At 40.7% G+C, this 17,854-nt stretch overlaps 1 protein-coding gene across 4 annotated transcripts in view; it reads right to left on the bottom strand.

Moving 5' to 3' along the window:
• The window catches only part of sema3bl (sema domain, immunoglobulin domain (Ig), short basic domain, secreted, (semaphorin) 3bl), a 54,972-nt gene extending 37,374 nt beyond the window's left edge, over window positions 1-17,598 (bottom strand). Inside the window, exon 1 of one of the 4 annotated variants that reach the window (XM_067527701.1) lies at window positions 17,066-17,598. In XM_067527701.1, coding sequence (XP_067383802.1) covers window positions 17,066-17,171 — 106 coding nt within the window. In that variant the 5' untranslated portion in view covers window positions 17,172-17,598. The remainder of the gene's footprint in view (window positions 1-17,065) is intronic. The other 3 variants (XM_067527700.1, XM_067527703.1, XM_067527702.1) reach the window with 3 other exon arrangements.
• Between the last annotated feature and the right edge of the window lie 256 nt (window positions 17,599-17,854).

The following is a 17,854-nucleotide window of genomic DNA, read 5'->3' as shown; positions in this document are numbered from 1 at the left end:
TAAGACACGGGATGGATGGAGTAGTCACTGCTGACAGAGGTAAGGTAGCCAGTGACATGGAAGATGTACTACTCAAACCAACATGCCACAGCAGTGCACTGAACTTTATTTAAACCATTTATCAAAAATCAAATATTTAGATATACAAATAACAAAGTTCTTCATCTCAATATGATAATAATAGTGTGATTGCATTCTTTGTGCTCCTTCTCTCTGTGTAAAATCAATCATAATTTATCTCACGTCTTTCAGCTGGTTCAAATTAACCGTAACCCTCACAGCATAACCACCATGTTTGACGTGCCTTACTGACAGACTCATGCACAGAATAATTTTATATAACTTTTTCTGACATTAACTACTTTAACCAATGTCCCAAACTCTGAACCATCTGTTTTAATGGCACCAAGGTGTGACCACTAACTGCAGTTTGTTTACTATAGTGCATGCTGACTCAGTGAGCAGGTACACTGGACCCCCTGCTTCCTGCTTCCTGTTCCCTTTTTTGTTGCTTGATAAATGAATAGTTAATCCTCAAAATTCCCAAATAATGCATAAAATGCCAATTTTACTTGACATTTACCAAATTTAGATTTGGTTTGGCACCTGGTATGCCGCTGGAATGGATAATGGATAGATAAAGATAAAATTATTATGTACATTTAAGGTGGTTACATACATTTAGTCACAATAGTTTATGTAGCGGTTGCAATCAATCAGATTATTGCTTCAGAGGATGGATTTGACCTCTCAATCCCTCTCTTTTTATAATTACATTTTTATGACTACTTGGAGTTGAAAATGTTAGATCCATTTATTGTTTAAAGCATTTGATATTTCTGACCTTGAACACTTCATTAACACACTATTAGCCTATTAATGTACAGATTATTATTTTCATAACGTTTTTTTAATTAATTAAAAAAATGTAATTTAAAAGCTTTTGCGTCACCCTATTTTCCACATGTGCACCAGTCTGGCCGCCCCTGTTTGTCAGTACTTGTCTAACATCACACTGTGGCTGCTGTCAACACATTGTTACTGCGCATTAAGGATGTTACCCTAAAAGTCCTCCAATATCACCCACTATTGAGTCTCAAAACAGGAAGTGTAAACACATATCAGTAGGAGACTCTGCACACATCAGGCTGCACTGCACCCATCCTGTCTCATTTGGCAGCAGCTTCAAAATGTGGATGCAGTGACTCTGCAGGGGTGGTAGAAACCAGGTTGAATTCAAGTTCAGCTAGACATGGAATGTCTACTCTCTCTTCACACACACACACACACACACACACACACACACACTTAAATATCCAGTACATATGCAAGTAAACAGACAGAAGCTTGCTGCTTTTCAGCATTTTTGTTTTTCACAGCATCTTCAAGCTTCCTCTTATTTCTGTCTCTCCTTTCTTTTTTGTCCTTTTTCTCCTTCTGTGTCACGTTGTTTCTTACTCTCTGCCACTGTCGAGGTAACAAGATGAGGAGAGAACTATGTGTGTGAGAAGATGTCATTGGTATGCCAAATTCTCAGTGGAGTGGTTTTTGGTTGAAACAGCTTTCCATCGGTCTCTCATCACTCATCTGTCACTCGTGTTATTTCTCCAACTCTCCTTTTCTCACTAGGTCCAATACAAAAACACACACAGACACATGAACACAGACATGTATGGTGAGAAATTTGCCTCGGTCACTCGCCACTCAGCCAACGTATTGACTGAGTGAAGCACAGGGGCCCTGTGTGCTAGTGACACCTTGTCCATCACGGGACACTTGCAGACAGACAGACACACACAAACACTAACCGGGAGGATTATTTTCTTATATTGTCCAATAAAGAGTTTGCTTCTTATATTTCCCAGACCCAAGTCAATGTCTTCAAAGTAATCAGAGTGATTCAGTTTACAATATAAACATAAATGTAGCATGCGCGCTCCCACACACACGCACACATGTGCACACACACCCACACCGCACACACACAAACACAGACAGACATACTCATATTCAAACCTAACCCTTGATCACATCTTATCTGAGCAGTAAAGAAGAAACTTTTATGGTGATGACAGCACATTATTTACAGTTCAAAACATGATCAGATTTTTTTGCTTTACTGCTTATAAATCCACTAACAAGGTTTAAAAGAAAAATCAAAACCAGGATGAGCTCGCACCTCTGGGGAAACCTCTGCTGCGACCACTGAACATCAGTGCCTGTTAAGTTCTGTTACAAACAAATCCTCTTGGGACAAAGATTAGTGGAATACAGTTTCAAAAGGCAGGATAGCAAACATTAAAGGCGTGAAAGTGAATAATGATGAGCTGCAGGAAGACATTATGGGAATAAAGGGGGAGAAGAGAAGGGGCAAGTGTGGCCTTTTGCAGCTGGTAATACTCAGAAAATAATGAGTAGGAAGGTAGATGGGCAGAGAAAGCTTGATGGATTTACTGGGCCTATGAAACCAAAACACAAATGACACAGAAGGGAAAATATGCTTCAGTACAATTTTACATCAGGCAATCTGTCACTGTATGATTTTTTCATATCGAATGCTTTATTTTCTCTGTATTGTTTGAGTATATTCACCAGTATTGTATTTGTATGTAAATGTACCAAAGCAGTGGTCTTTCAGTCAGAAGAACTAATCAGTGTTCACATGATACAGTTTATCAGCAGAACATGCAGACAGCTCTACACGTCTTCAGCTCATGACTGTCTATCTTCCACACAGCCCTGAGATTGCCTCCAGCTGTAGAACAACTGTAAAGAATGGCATGAAAGTGTGCGTGTCTGAGTGCATGGATTTGTGTGGGACGTGATGGGAATAACATATGTTTTTTTATATACGCAGGAGTGAGTGGCTGTGTGTGCTGAGACCTTTAACAGATACTGAAGGTACCGGGTCAAGATTTAATGTTCACAGCACACCTCTTTGTTTTGACAGGAATGATTGCAGAAGATGGATACAGACAGGCATGGAGTACACTTTTTTTCCCCCTCTCGGCTTGGCCCTAAAGAGAAAATGGCATTCCTCTTTCACACAACATGTTATCCAAACTAAATGGCAAACCATTTATAGGACAGTGTTTTCTTATAACCTCATACGTGTGGTTTTGGACTGTAGGAGGAAACTGGAGGGGTTTTAGTAGAAAACCCACACAAGCACGGGGAGAACATGCAAGCTCCACGCAGCTGGCCAGGGATTCGCACCGAGGTCCCAGCTGGAAACAGTGATGACCAATATTTCGTTGAGCAATCCTTACTCCCCGACCTCCTCTTTCTTACAGATTAGCCTGTTTTACATAATTTACAAACATTCACAATTTCACAAGACCTGGATTCAGACAGTGATATAAACGTTTGTATCTTCAATATCACTTACATGTATGTGCTTCAAATAACAGAAATGTAAGCACACCGACACACACACACACACACACACACACACACACACACACACACACACACACACACACACACACACACACACACACACACACACAGGGGAAAGGTGAACTAACAGCTACCATCTGTAGCTTGTTATCACTCCGGCAGCTCATCGCCTCTCAGTGGAAACAGCACCACTGTGTCATCTCTTACCCACCTCTGTCTCTGCTGCTGTCTATCTTTACGTCCATCGATCCATTTACCCCCTCTCTGCTCTTCATCATACTCTGCCTCCTCTGTTTATCCATCTTTAACTTCCTGTCTGGGGTGTCATTCTTCCTCTTTTGAAGGCATTTCTGAATGTGTCTTCAATTTCATCCTGTCTCTGTTTCGGGTCTGCTACTAGATCCTTCTTTCTTGTCCATCTTGTGACTTAAGGTCCTATCTATCTACAAGATCCCCTGCAGGATCCACAGGGAAATTTCTACATCTGTGTCCAATGTGTATTATTCTCCTAAAGGCAGCCAGCCGGCGCTGCACTGACAAACAGCAGCTGTGCCAAACCGAAGTGACACGCGAAGGAGCATCTGGTTTCACTGTACGTGTCAAACCTCAGCTATCATACCACACAACCTCAGCCACTACAAAGATGTATGCACTAATTTATTCGTTGATTTGTTTAGATTGTCAGTGTTCTGCTTAGTCAGGCTGAGGCATGCACTAGTGTCTGTCACATCTGAGACAGTGTAATTACTGTAGCTTATGTGTATGTTGTTGTTTGATCTGGAAGCATGAATGGTTCTGTCATCACCCAAATACCAATTAAACGTTTGATTTAGTACAGATCAGAAAAAAGATCTAGTGTGGCGAACACTGATTTCCAGCTGCCTTTAGCTTTGTGCTTCGTACTAGTGTAGAGTTGTGAGTGCGGGGTCAATCCTTTTATGTAATTCTCAGCAATAAAGGAAATTAAGTTTTTCCCATAATTTGGAACTTCTTTTCTAGGTCTGCAAAGTATTCTGTGTGAGAAAGCGCACAGCAAAGCAAAGGCAATGCAGGATTTTTCCTGCTTCCTGTGTATTTATTTGTCATAACTTTTTTTTTTGGCCTTTCCACTTATCCTGTGACTTCAGGGTCGCCACAGATCATTTGTCCGCATGTTGATTTGGCACAGTTTTTATGCCAGATGCCCTTCCTGACCCAACCCTCTCCAAAATCTACTGGGCTTGGGACCGGCACTGCGTGGCTGGGGATGGGCTGTTGGTGGTTAAGTGTCTTGCCTAGGGACACTTCAGCATGTGGTCAGGAAGAGCGGGGCTCGAACTTTTGACCCTTTGGTAGGTACGCGACCACTCTATCTACTGATGCATTCTAATTTTGTTTGCTCCAGGTTGTGGTAAAACATTAAACATGACTGAATGTGCAACTAACAATAAAAATGTGCAGAAATAGACAGACTGGAAATACTGAAATTCACCTGGATTCATTATTGAATAAACATGCATTATTATTTCTTACAACAACCATCTGGCAGTGGAAAATTCATTGCTAAAAGTTGGGAATTTAGCCCTGGGTCAAGTACGTGAAAGCAGAGAGCTTGTGTGCCCCACATAACTGTGCTGGAGTAGGCACATCATGGGTTGATATTGTGAAAGGCTTCCACACAGCTTCACCATATTCTGGTAGAAAACCACCAAAATTAAACAAAATAAGTCCAAGGGGTTTAGAACACATGCAAGAGTAGTCGGGTTTTCATTCTGAATAGCAGAGAACAAACATTATTCTTTAGCCACTCCAGGCCTCCAAAACAGGAGTAACAACAATATAAACTCTTTATCCATCACTTTCCTGACTGCATTTGGCAAAAGGGGACAAATGTACGTGATAAATAAAAATGGAAATTTCCCTGGGAGGTTCAGAAATAAGATTAAAAGGGGTTTCAGGAGAAGAAACAGAATTAGAACTTTTACTGCAAGAGCAGCAGGAATCAAGAAGTTCAAATCTCATGCTAATATCTGCAATGTACAAATTGGGCATCAGCAGAGTGTAAACTCTGCTAAGCTGCAGACACACACACACAAACTTCATGTGGGAAACAGACACAATAGTATCAGTGTTTATGTTGGCTCTGTGGGGGAGTGGGACACATATGAAGCCCATTAGACCCCCTGTGCTACAAAATATACACCAGAAAAAGACACACACACACACACACACACAGAGTTGTAAGTCCCTGGTTAAGTCACACCCATTCCCATCTCTGCTGACAAATTCTCTGTCAGACTCTTTCTCTAAATATTTCTCTTTGACATTTTGTTTTCATGAGCTCAGAAACACAAACACACACATTCACCAACAAATGAAAAGTCATTAGACTCATTACACCACCGATAGACTTCCCAGGGTATCATTAGATCCCGTCTGTATATTGTTGCAGTGTTCAAAGTATTTCTGGAATCTGCCACATGCACAAAAAGTCATCTCACAGTGCATCTCCTCCTCTCATCACTCCCATGTCTCCCAGGTTTCAGCCTCTTATTTTAGCCTCCTCATTTGGTCTTTGTGAGACCTGGACACATTACCTACATTAAAAATATCTTTCTGGCCTTTCTGAAGTTTCCCCAGTTTTAAACATTTCCATGTACAGTGAGTCATTGCAAGAGAAATTAAAATGCAAAACAATTTTGACCAAAAGCTGCTTTGACTGGGCTGTTAAAGCCAATTTACAACTTGGTATTAACACAACATCCTGTAATTGTAATTTCATGATTTTCCCCAATGCCAGCTGGTCAGTCTCATTCAACCTCTGGCTGTCTAGGTGTTGTCCAGCAAGCTCTCTTGTCCCAAAATATGGCTGATTTTATTAGAAAACCAAAAGTCTAATAATCCACAGTTGAGCCTAGGATGCAGAGATCCAGTCCTACACAGCTCTCTGCACTGTCCTTACATATACAACTAGATTACATAAACCGAAAATGAACACAATAATAATAAAATAATTTAAATAAAAATTTTATATATAATAATTTAATAAAAGTTAAGACTACTCCTCATACAGAGCAAACCCCCAAAACAATTAAATGTCGATTATTAAATATCAGATCTCTCTCTTATAAATATCTGTTTGTAAATGACTTGATAAGTGATCATCAATTCAATTTTTTTTGTCTTAGTGAAACTTTGCAGCAGGAAGAATATGTCAGTCTAAATGAGTCAACCCCCCTAAAGTCATATTAATTATCATGTTCCTAGAAGGACAGGCCGAGGTGGAGGAGTAGCAGCAATTGGCTTCTACTCCATTGGCTTCCCATAAAATCGAGAATAGAATTTAAACCCTGCCTCTTACATATAAAGCTCTAAACAGTCAAGCTCCATCATATCTAAAAGACCTCATAGTATCATATCATCCTAGTACACCACTTCAATCAATTTCCAAAGGTAGACTGGGAGGCAGAGCCTTTAGCTATCAAGCTCCTCTCCTGTGGAACCAGCTCCCAGTTCAGATTCGGGAAGCAGACAACCCCCCTTTTCCCCTCTCTCCTCCTCTCTTACCCCACATTTATTGTCACGACTGTATGGCATTACCGTTGTCCTCTCTCTCCTGTAGTTGTCTTTCTCCTTCTGTGTCTCCCCATCTCAGTCCCTTTCTGCAGGTGTCCCCAGTTTTGGAGCTGTGTGTTTTCCAGTGTGCAGTGACTGGTCCTACTAACCTTCCCGACTTTCCACTCACCCCAACCGTTTAAGGCAGTTGGCGGCCCACCCTGAGCCTGGTTCTGCAGGAGTTTTTTTCTGTTAAAAGGTAGTTTTTCCTCTCCACTGTTGCGTAGAGCTTGCTCAAGGGGGAATTGCTGGGTTTTCTTTATACAGCTTTATAGTCTTGACTTTATTCTGTAAAGTTCCTTTAGGTGACTTTGTTTGAATTGGTGCTATAAAAATAAAGTTGAAGTAAAATCCTCTTTGGTCTCTAATAAAATATTTTAACAACTATTGCAATGAAATCAGACATAGTGTCTACCACACTGGCTTTGATGATGGACACATCTGTACAGACTTTCATATCACCTACATGACAAACCCACACTGACCTCAACTTTTTCAAGCCCCCTACAGTTGACATTTTCAGTTATGTCATTTCAAAGAGATTTCTAATAATATTTAATCAAAAAATATGTGTATGAAAACTAAGCTTTTGTGCACTGAAGTAGGCGATATACCCTCTATCATTTCAGCTGCACTGTGGTAAAACTGCATTGCAACTGCATTAATAGTTCAGTCAGTTGATAAGTGGTGTTATTTGAGCATTTTCTTACCTTCTACAGCACCTGAATTTTTATTAGTGGTTCACACCACTATTACATGAGTTTACATAGATATATCATTACAAAGTGGCAAGATCTGTATATAAAGTTTATACGGCACAGTTTTGCCATCACTCCGGTAATATTTTTCAGCTTTTTTAAGCTGAGTTCTTAGAAAAAGTTGATTCACACATATTAGCTACGAGTGTTTCCTTGCTAAACTCATAGGGATTTGTAATGGCAGAAATTACACAGGCCACTTAACTTATGACAGATAAGCGGTTATTGCTCCTCACAGATGTCATTTTAACGAAGCAACTCACATTTTAACACAGCTGTGGTTTAAAAAAAACAGCTTCTCTCTCTTTTACTCTCTGTCTGTCTCACAAACACAGATGCACACTCTTGCACACAACACACACACTCTCTCTCTCTCTCTCTCTCTCTCTTACACACACACACACACACACACACACACACACACACACACACACACACACACACACACACACACACACACCCACACACACACACACACACACACACACACACACACACTGTTCATCTCAGGGTGCCTAACAGAATTCCTGTTAACTAATCTTCCATTCTGGGCCAATCAAAACAGAGCACAGGGTGTTACCTCAACCTCTTCTGCCTTTGCTTCCTCCCTCATTTCATCATTGCTCGCTCCCCTCTCTTCCTCCACCTCTGGCAGCTAGTTGCTGTTTCTCTGCTTATTCATCTTTTTTCCTTGAAATATGAATCCACCTTTTTTCCATTAGTCACTCTACTGCTCTCATCCAAACTGATTCAAGACTAACCACACTTCTCTTAAGCCTCTGTCCTTTCCCCCATCCCTCCCTCTCCTCCAGAGATCACTCACTCCCCTACCAACCCCTACTGTGCTGAAGATAAATGCTCCCTTTTTTGCCATTACTGACAATGGACAGTGTGGAAAATAAAATGGCCACCGAGACATAAGAATAAAATCAAGGATTGTGCAGTTACATGGTATTTGTCTTAAACCACTCATCTACCAGACATTTTATTCCCATCCCTCCACCCCTGCATCTAATGAAAAGCGTTCTCATCATCATAATATTCTTCATTGACCATCATGTCTCAATAAATATTATAACATCATATTATCATTTTGCTGATCATCATTTTAATGTTAAAGCTATTTGTAAAAACAAATATTTACATTTGTAATATTTTAACCAGAAAACAAACTAATGTTGTCTGACCAAAGGTATATATTTCATAATTATATTCATGTGGAGGTCTCAGACATAACTTTTAAACTAAATTATACCACACGTGAACCTTTTTACTTGTTTTGTGCATTAATTATATCAAAATAAAAGACACAACTAAATGCTAACTGTCTTAATCCAATGTTCTGCTCAGCTGTACAGACACTAAAGGCCGGTAAGAAAGTTGCAATACATATTCAGCAGAACTTAGTGTCAGTGAACAAACGCACAGATGTGGTCATGTTGAACAGATCTTTTTCCTGGTACTGCAGCAGTTAACTGTAATTTGTATTTGCCAGCTGCTGTTTAATAGATACGTCAACCACAGTAGAGCTGTTGTACTCAGCTCTTCCTGTCAACGGCTCCACTGGAACTAATTGATTGCTGTGAGAGTGTGTTTGTCACAGTGAGGGGGGGGGGGGGAGCGCTTCACTGTGCGTGACATGCAATTTCTTCCATCCTGCATTAAAAAGGACACCCAATAAATTTGTCTCTGACTAAAACTGCCGTGATGGACCAACACGCCAAATGAGAGGACACTGCAATGACACGAGAACACTTACACTTTGTGTAAGTGAGGCAGTAGACAAGGCAGACAACAATTTCATTTTGCCTGTGCTTGATAAAGACAAAAAAAGCGGACAGGCCAACAGCGATAGAAGTTTCAGAATCCAGCCAGTGATGAAGGAGGAGTTGTAACAAAAACCAGGCACACAGTCACACCCCCAACAACCTTAAACAAGCTAAACTGCAGCAACACCAACCAATTTTTTAAATTTCTATGTGGGGTTGCAGTAGGAAAACCCCATCCATCATCTTAACCGCTCATTCTTCTAAGGGATCACATGAGCCTATGCCATGAGCACAGCAATTACACCTTGGCATAGATCAAAACAAGCATACCAAGATCGGTTATGATGTGGTTCCATCCCAGATGAAGTCTGGAGCAGTTTATTTGTGTTGAGAAGGTGATCTGACTTCGATCCAGCCCAAAACACCATGTTTTAGCTAAATGGCTTCTTCACAATTCATCTTCTTTACCAAGTCTGAAGCAGTGCTTTATTTTTGGTTATGAACAAATGCTAGCAGTTCTCATTGGCAAAAACAAAATGTTGATTAAAGAAAAAAAAGCAATTATTTTGGGGTATTTTAAACAAACAAAATAGGATTTATTAGTAATTTAAAATATGCCATCATCAGAGTAAAATCACTAAAATGATTTAATATAGTGGCTGAAAAACAATGAGTTTAGATGAGTACACTGGAAGAGGGGGATTCAGACCTCTCTAGGAGGGCAGGGTGGGGAACTTTTCAGGGTGTGGCAGATTGTAGAACATTTAGACATAGTTTTTCTGGACTTGAACCCCCTTTGGTGAAGGTCTACTGCTGTGATTTGTAATGTTCATGTTAAAACAACCACCATTGCCGTGGACACTGGGGTTGGGTTTTGGCTCACACACACACACACACACACACACACACACACACACACACACACACACACACACACACACACACACACACACACACACACACACACACACACACACACACACGCATCTAGTCTTTTTCTTGGACAATACTAGTCCAACAAAAGTGGAATGCTGCAAAGATTTCACAAAGAAAAGAGAGATACCACACTCACAGACACAAACACACACCTCCTATAACTCCTGCGTATAAGTGGAGTAGTGAGTAATCTACATGACAGATGGTCAAAGCCACATTGTTGGGGCTTGAACCCTCAACCTTTACTTCTGAAAGGGACCAGTGTCTTTCAGGCTTCAGGTTAGCCTCTCTCCTCCTTTTATCCATTTATCTGTCATTCTTCCATCTGTCTCATTTTTCTCCCTACTCTTAACCTCCTTCATTTTCTTAACCCTTCTCTGTCTTTTCTCATCCATTTATCTCTCCACCACCATGACCTCTTTTTATCTTCTTCCCTTGATATTTCCATCTAGTCGCTCTCTACTCTTCTTACTTTTGCATTCACATTTGGCGCTCTTTACTCAGAGGACAATGTATGTAGCATTCGCCTGAAACGAGCTACTGTGCCCCTGCTCCTCGTATCCTCTTTCATATATGTAATTTAATCAGTCCCTTCAGGATTTCACTGACTTTTTTTTTGAGTGCTTTGGCCTAAAATGCCTGTTTTCGCAACAGCTTTTCCCAAAAATTGTGACGCATGTGATGTTTGATGTTTTAAATTATATGGCTGCACAAATTCACGGGGGATTGGTTAAATTAATTGTTGCAATCGCAACATTGTTTATTCCTGGAGGGGCTAATTAATGTAACATCATAAGCAGAAGAAGAAATGATATAACAATAACAAGTGGGGGTGTATCCTTTGTTGGCATGATAAGTTGTAGTTCAATAACAGCAGAAGGAAACAATTAAAGGCAGATATTCAAATCAATAGTGCTCAATGCAAAACCTTTCTAATCAGAGTTTATAATTTCCTAAAGTCCTCCCCTCCTTTGAATTTTATTATTTTGTGTCCTTCCTCTTAACACTCACTCAGTCATTTCTCTTCAAATATCCCAGACGCCTTCTCGCCTAAGCTTCCTCTCCATCTGTTCTCGCTGATCCGGCCCCATGTTTATCTCAATCCTTTTTCCAGTTCCCTATCTCTCACACAGTTACTGTCACTTCTCTCTCCCCATTGCTCTCTTCCTCCATCTGTGTGCTGGCTGTGATCTGGCCGGGCTGACATCTGAGCCCCATCACACAAGAGATGCTGTTGACTCAAGACACGAGTGACACCTTGAGACACACAGACGTCTAAGTCGGATGCAATTTCTCTTTGAAGAACCCAGTCAGACACAGTTAACTTAAAAACACACAGACTCCAGCGGCTCACATAAAGCACGGGCATTATGTCTTTTCCTCTTAAATGCCCTTCACTAAAACACCCACACTGTTCACACACTAACGCATACGATGATATCTATATGCAACATAATCACTGTGCTTTCTCTTTCTCTCACGCTCACTCAGTGTCACACTGTGTGACAAACATGCAGTGTTTCCTCTGTCAGCATGTCTACATACTAGACAGAAACGTCTCACTTTGTCTCGGCATCCCCCAACTACATATGAGCAATTTTTAAAGACAGAAGAAGAAAAGAAGACTTTTTTTGTGACTATAGGCTTAAGAAATGCAATTTTCTACAATAAATGAAATGTATTAATTGTCAATCTTCAAATTGATCTGACTACTTCAGAAGAAAAAGCTGTTTCCTAGTAACAACCAAGCCTACTGTTTGTGCAACTTAGTTTTAGTTAAATAGTGAAAAACAAGCAGGTGAGAATAAAAAAGGGCAGTCTTGACTGACCTAGATAAAATTATTCTGCTATATACTTTGACTTGTGAACATAGTGTGAATGAATATAGCATTATAGCATTATCAGTCAAAGAGCAAAGACTTTCAGCTTGTCCCTTCAGAGGTCGCCACAGTGCAAAGCGTTCCGCACATTTGACTTGGCATGATTTATACACCTGATGCCCTTCCAGCCTCAACCCTCCCATTTTATCCGACTCATGACCGGCACCAAGGTGGCCCTTGGTGTCAGGGCAGGTGTCTGACCACGGAGCCAGAAGGCCCCCACTATTATAGTATTATCAGCGTTATTAAGATTTAATTAAGATTTAATTAGGAAATCAAATGATATTTAGGATTGTCTGTGAAGGTTGTGAGTCATCAGAGTTTGGTTCTCCAGAGTTTAAGTCATGTCAGCTGGACATATTAATCCTTATCCAAACAGCTTCTTCAGTCTGAGGGAAATGACTTTGCCCTGTTCTCACCTTCCCTGTCATCCACCTAATGCACCTATTTAGGTCAGGTTTATTCTGGAGGATATAGCCATATAGGAAATATAGGATATAGGAAATTTCTCCCATTAATTAATACAAATTAAATAAGATAACACCCAAGTTTTTTACAGCCTATACAACGTTTTGGGTAGTATCCCTCAGACAATACGTACCAACCAGCCAATCTCAAACTTTCTCAAATACTTTCTAGCACATCTCTTCTTAAGAAGATAGTGTGCAAGATGATAGAGGGAACAGTTAGCGGCAAAAAAATCTGAATTGTGTTTTTGTTAGCATAGAATGAGCTTCTTATACTTTATCTACATTTCAAGGGATCCCCTGTCACAGCGTTGTACCACTTTGTTTCTGCAGCAGCCCAGTACAAACAAACCAAACACTGGCTCTGAAGAGGGAATTAGCACTGCTTGGAAGACATGACATTTGATGGACACTGTAGGCTGTCTCACACTGGGAGGAATCAGAGGTTAGGGGTATATCTATAGTTGCAATATGCACTGCTTGATGCCACTAAATCTCATACACCACACTTTACTAAAAGTGGCTTTTATTTTAAGCTATATCAGAGCTTTCTTACCATCCTAGTTGTCTTCTTTATTTTATGATAGTGCTTGAATGATTAATCATGTACTGAAAACTTAAAATATTGGTCACTAAGTCTGCAGACAAACTTACTCAACTAAATGTACAGAACTTTGGATTTGAACATGTCAAGTATTTCTAAAATACTAAAAAGAACTTCTTAGGACTAAAGATTATAGACACATACGAAACGCGATTGACAATTCAGTTAATTTGGTAACAAATCCTTCACATTTCTCCCACTTGTTTCCTGGTTTTCTTTCTTTTGTTAAGGTCTAGATCATTTCAGAGGCTTGGCACTACTTAAATTCTTGAATTCAGACGGGCAATTGCAATGAGTAAGCTATTACATGGAGCAGGGAGGGAGTGATTTATGTAAAATGAAAATAAAGATGAAAAGGGATGGTGAAAGAAAGGCAAACAGCTGAAAGATGAAAGGATGGTATACGCCCTACATTCCAGCATCTCTGGAGTCTCCAGCAGACTCCTGCTGACACATTACCCTGCTCCGCCTAAGAACAACTACCACCCGTCTGGATGTATGCATCTGGGCAACACCGACTGAGAAAACAAACTCATTAATTCACAGGCAGAGCAAAAACAAACAGGACCTTTCACTCTAAGAAATAATGCAATCTGATCATAAGAGGACGCTGATGTGGGCGTTTGTGTTTTCAAGTGGCCCCCCTGCCTTCTTTGAGACAAAGTGAATATTGTATTAGACCGAGTGTGTTTGTCTAAAGTCAGCGTGTGTTTGTCTGCGAGGGAGAACAATAGACTCAGAGAACTCAAATGAAAGGCAGAAAGAAGGGGAGAAACACAATAAAAAACAGAAAGAAAGAAAGACAAAGAGAGAGGCATGATGGGAGGATTGAGATTTTGCAGAGGAATGGGATTCAAACCAGCCACTCCCATCACCATCTCATTGCTCCGATGTCATTGCAGAAACACACAAACACACACACACACACACACACACACACACAGTCTCTCTTTTGTGCAGATGTGAATTGTAAATAGGTTTTAAAAAATGCAAACAAAGACTTTTTGTGAACATGTTGAGACAGATAATGATGTCCTATGAAGATGAAGCCAATTAGGGAGAAATAAAAAAACAGATTTATATGAACTAAGAGTCATACCTTTGGTCACCTGCAGGTCAAAGGAATTGTATATATTGTAAGACCAGGCTTTTAGTTTTTAGATAGGACAGTAGCAGTGTTAAAACAGTATTTACATGTGTATTTTATCAATATTTTACTTATTTAGATCATCATTTGTACCCTAGACCTATTTTTCCTCCTAATCACTAAATCTGTGTTGAGTGGGATGTCTGAACTAAACATGCAAAGACAATTGGGGTACTAGTACGTTAATAGTTCTCAGGCAAAAATGGCCTTCTTCCTGCTTGAACTATTACACTAATTGATTGCAACGAGATAATGACAGCTTTTCCTGTCACTAAATTACCTCTACATCCTCCTGGGAGTACAAACACCCTCTGGGCTTCTCTGGGTTATAATGAGAAAGGGGCTGAAAGAGGAGACACAGGAAGAGCCAAGGAGAGAGAAAAGAAGAGAAGAGAAATTAGACTGAGCTGTGAGAAGATGAGACACACGGAGAAATTTATTAGTAAAAGAGAACGAAGGAAAGGAAAGACTTGAGTCAGGGGAAAAATGTGAAAGAGAGCAAAGAGAGAGGTAAAATGTAGCCAGGAAGCAGTTGGTCAATGATGAGAATCAGTGGCAGAGTTTCATGATTCCTAGAAAATTAGAGCTGAGTGTTTTTTGATGGCAAGTAATGAAGAAAATTGCTTTTATATGTTGCTGTTTATTGTGCTACCCAAGTGAAACTGTGGGAAAGGCTTCACATAAGTAAAATGCCTTGACTCAAATCTCGGGCACTGCTTTTTCCACTTTTCATGTTTGCCCAAGGCATGACTTTGTTTATTCAGTACCAGAGGTTCCCTCCACTCCTCTTCTAGTCCTCAACTGTTTGGTAGTGTTTCCTAAATATTATCGTCCTGTAAACTCTGCAAGGTTTTTGCATCTGAAGCCATTTCACACCAATTGAAATCCGTCAAAATAGAGCAAATGTTCTGAAGCAGTAAAAACATCAAATTTGGAGGAACAGAGGCTGAAATACAAGGTTTGTTAGATTTGTCACACCCAACTAAGTTTGTTGAACATGCAACATTACTGCACTACAGGACTGTCCTTTGACACAAAAGTCAAAAAAATTCCACTAGTCAGCGCCAGAAATGTGGCATGAAATGTGGCATTAGTTCTGAGGTCACATCAAAATCCTAAATTCCAATCACAACATAACTATTGGACTCTAATTGGTGCTAACAGCAAAATATATGAGAATCATCTTGATATCTTGTGTGCAAAGTTAATATTTTGACTTTACGGTGGAAAATCTCAGCGTTAAAAAAGAAAGGCTTTATCTTCTAGGGGGGATGACTGAGCTCAGGACTTTTCACAGGTGAAATTTTGGCCAATGGGTAAACAAGAAAAACAGTCAGTGTGTCACCAAAAACATTAAGTGTAAATTAATGTGCAAAGGACAAATAATGTGATCTGAACACTGCATGTTGGAAGGATTGACACCCTGCCAACATTTGCATTCTTTGGCCCTGCTGGCCAACAACAAATATGAATCAAAAGCAGCAGTTGGCAGAAGTTTTGCTTGTGTTTGTTTCGCTTTCCTTTTGCTCCATTGCCTCATTGTAGAAATTCCTTTACTTTTATCATTTCATTATCAGTTAGTACTTCCAGTGCGGCCAACAGGAAGACAAGTAAGTTCAGATGATGACTTTTTCTACTGAAAACATGAAGCTGAACAGGAGGAAATCCTGTGTGATATCTATCGCAAATGATGACTGCAGACCCAGTCTGGGCTTACACAAAACAATGTGTGCACTTTGGCAAGAACACAGTCAACAACACACACACACACACGCACACACTGAGTCCTGTACTGCCTTGTTATTAACAAACCTGAGTGAGTCATGGCCAAAAGCATATGCTAGAGAGGGGAGGGGAGGGCTGTATGGGATTTGGCCAAAAATATACTGTATATGGCAATGTTTCAATTTTAATGTATTAAACTAATTTCTGTGAACACAAAAGGTCCAAAATCAAGTCAGAAATTAAAAGAACTGGTTTATTTGTTTATACAGAAACTTGATGATAGGTCAAACTATGGTTTAAAACCAAGTAAATCTGGGACAATGAACAGGTCGCATCATGCAGAATCTCTTTTAGGTATTTAGTTGTGGTTGCTGTTCCTAATAAAAGTCTCAGTGCACCTCAGTTTATTTCACCACAAACCGACCAACCTTCGCCAATATGTCCTCCGGCTGCGCACCCCGCCGGCTTCCACCTGGGAACCAAGCACGTGAACGTATGCGCGCCTCCTAAAACACACAACCCCACAAAACAGTAGCCAAACCGTGGGCCCGGACTCCGCGCTCCCAGCTCGGACCACCGCGAAGAGAATAAATAGTTTGAGAAGAATAAGCCTTAGGCTCTGTGACAGTATTCACAGAAAAAGAAAAACGAGAGACAAGTTTGCACAGGGTCAATTAATGCCACCTGCAGATCACGCGCGCCCAGAGGAAGGTGTTTGAGAACATCTGCTTGAAGATAGATATGTAGATAGATATATGATAGATAGATAAAAAAAAACTTTATTACCTTTGTAAGACAGTCTCAGTCTCGGGACATTTAACTTGGTTGCTGAGGCGATGGCGACAAGTAGCCCAACAAGGATCGTGCTGAGGAAAGGTGTAAATCCCTTCATCTTGCTTAGTAAATGTCCTGATGCTAATTTCAAATGTATTGTCAACAATCAAACACACTGTCCCAGAAGCGTGTAAGAGAAAATTCCGAGTCCCTCTCTCCGCACATTTGCTATTCCTCCGGAGCGTAAACGCCTCTGTGAGCTTGGTGACCCGCTCACCGGAGTGTCCGCTATCGCTCCCTCACTTAGCATCAAGCAGCTGCCGAATCTAAGTGTTTGAGCTGGAGAGGGAGAGACACCACGCCTTTACAGCAGAGAGAGAGCGAGAGAGAGAGAGAGAGAGAGAGAGAGAGAGAGGGAGACAGAGAGGGAGAGAGAGAGAGGGAGATAGAGAGAGAGAAGAAGAGAGAGAGGGAGACAGAGAGGGAGAGAGAGAGAGGGAGACAGAGAGAGAGAAGAAGAGAGAGAGGGAGAGAGAGACAGAGGGAGACAGAGAGAGAGAGGGATACAGAGAGAGAGAAGGTGACAGAGAGAGAGAGGGAGAAAGAGGGAGACAGAGAGAGTGAGAGAGGGAGACAGAGAGAGAGAAGGAGAGAGAGAGGGAGACAGAGAGAGGGAGAGAGAGGGAGGCAGAGAGAGAGACAGAGGGCTCCAAGTGACCTGCCCCGCCTTTACGCACAACAGACGGACCGCACTTGACACATGAGTCATATAACACCATTTCAACACCATCTGGAAGTCAG

This window comes from Channa argus, chromosome 13 (assembly GCF_033026475.1).
Source record: "Channa argus isolate prfri chromosome 13, Channa argus male v1.0, whole genome shotgun sequence".
NCBI lineage: Eukaryota > Metazoa > Chordata > Actinopteri > Anabantiformes > Channidae > Channa > Channa argus.
Note: the sequence above shows the minus strand (reverse complement) of the source record. Positions and strands in the feature narration are given on the sequence as shown.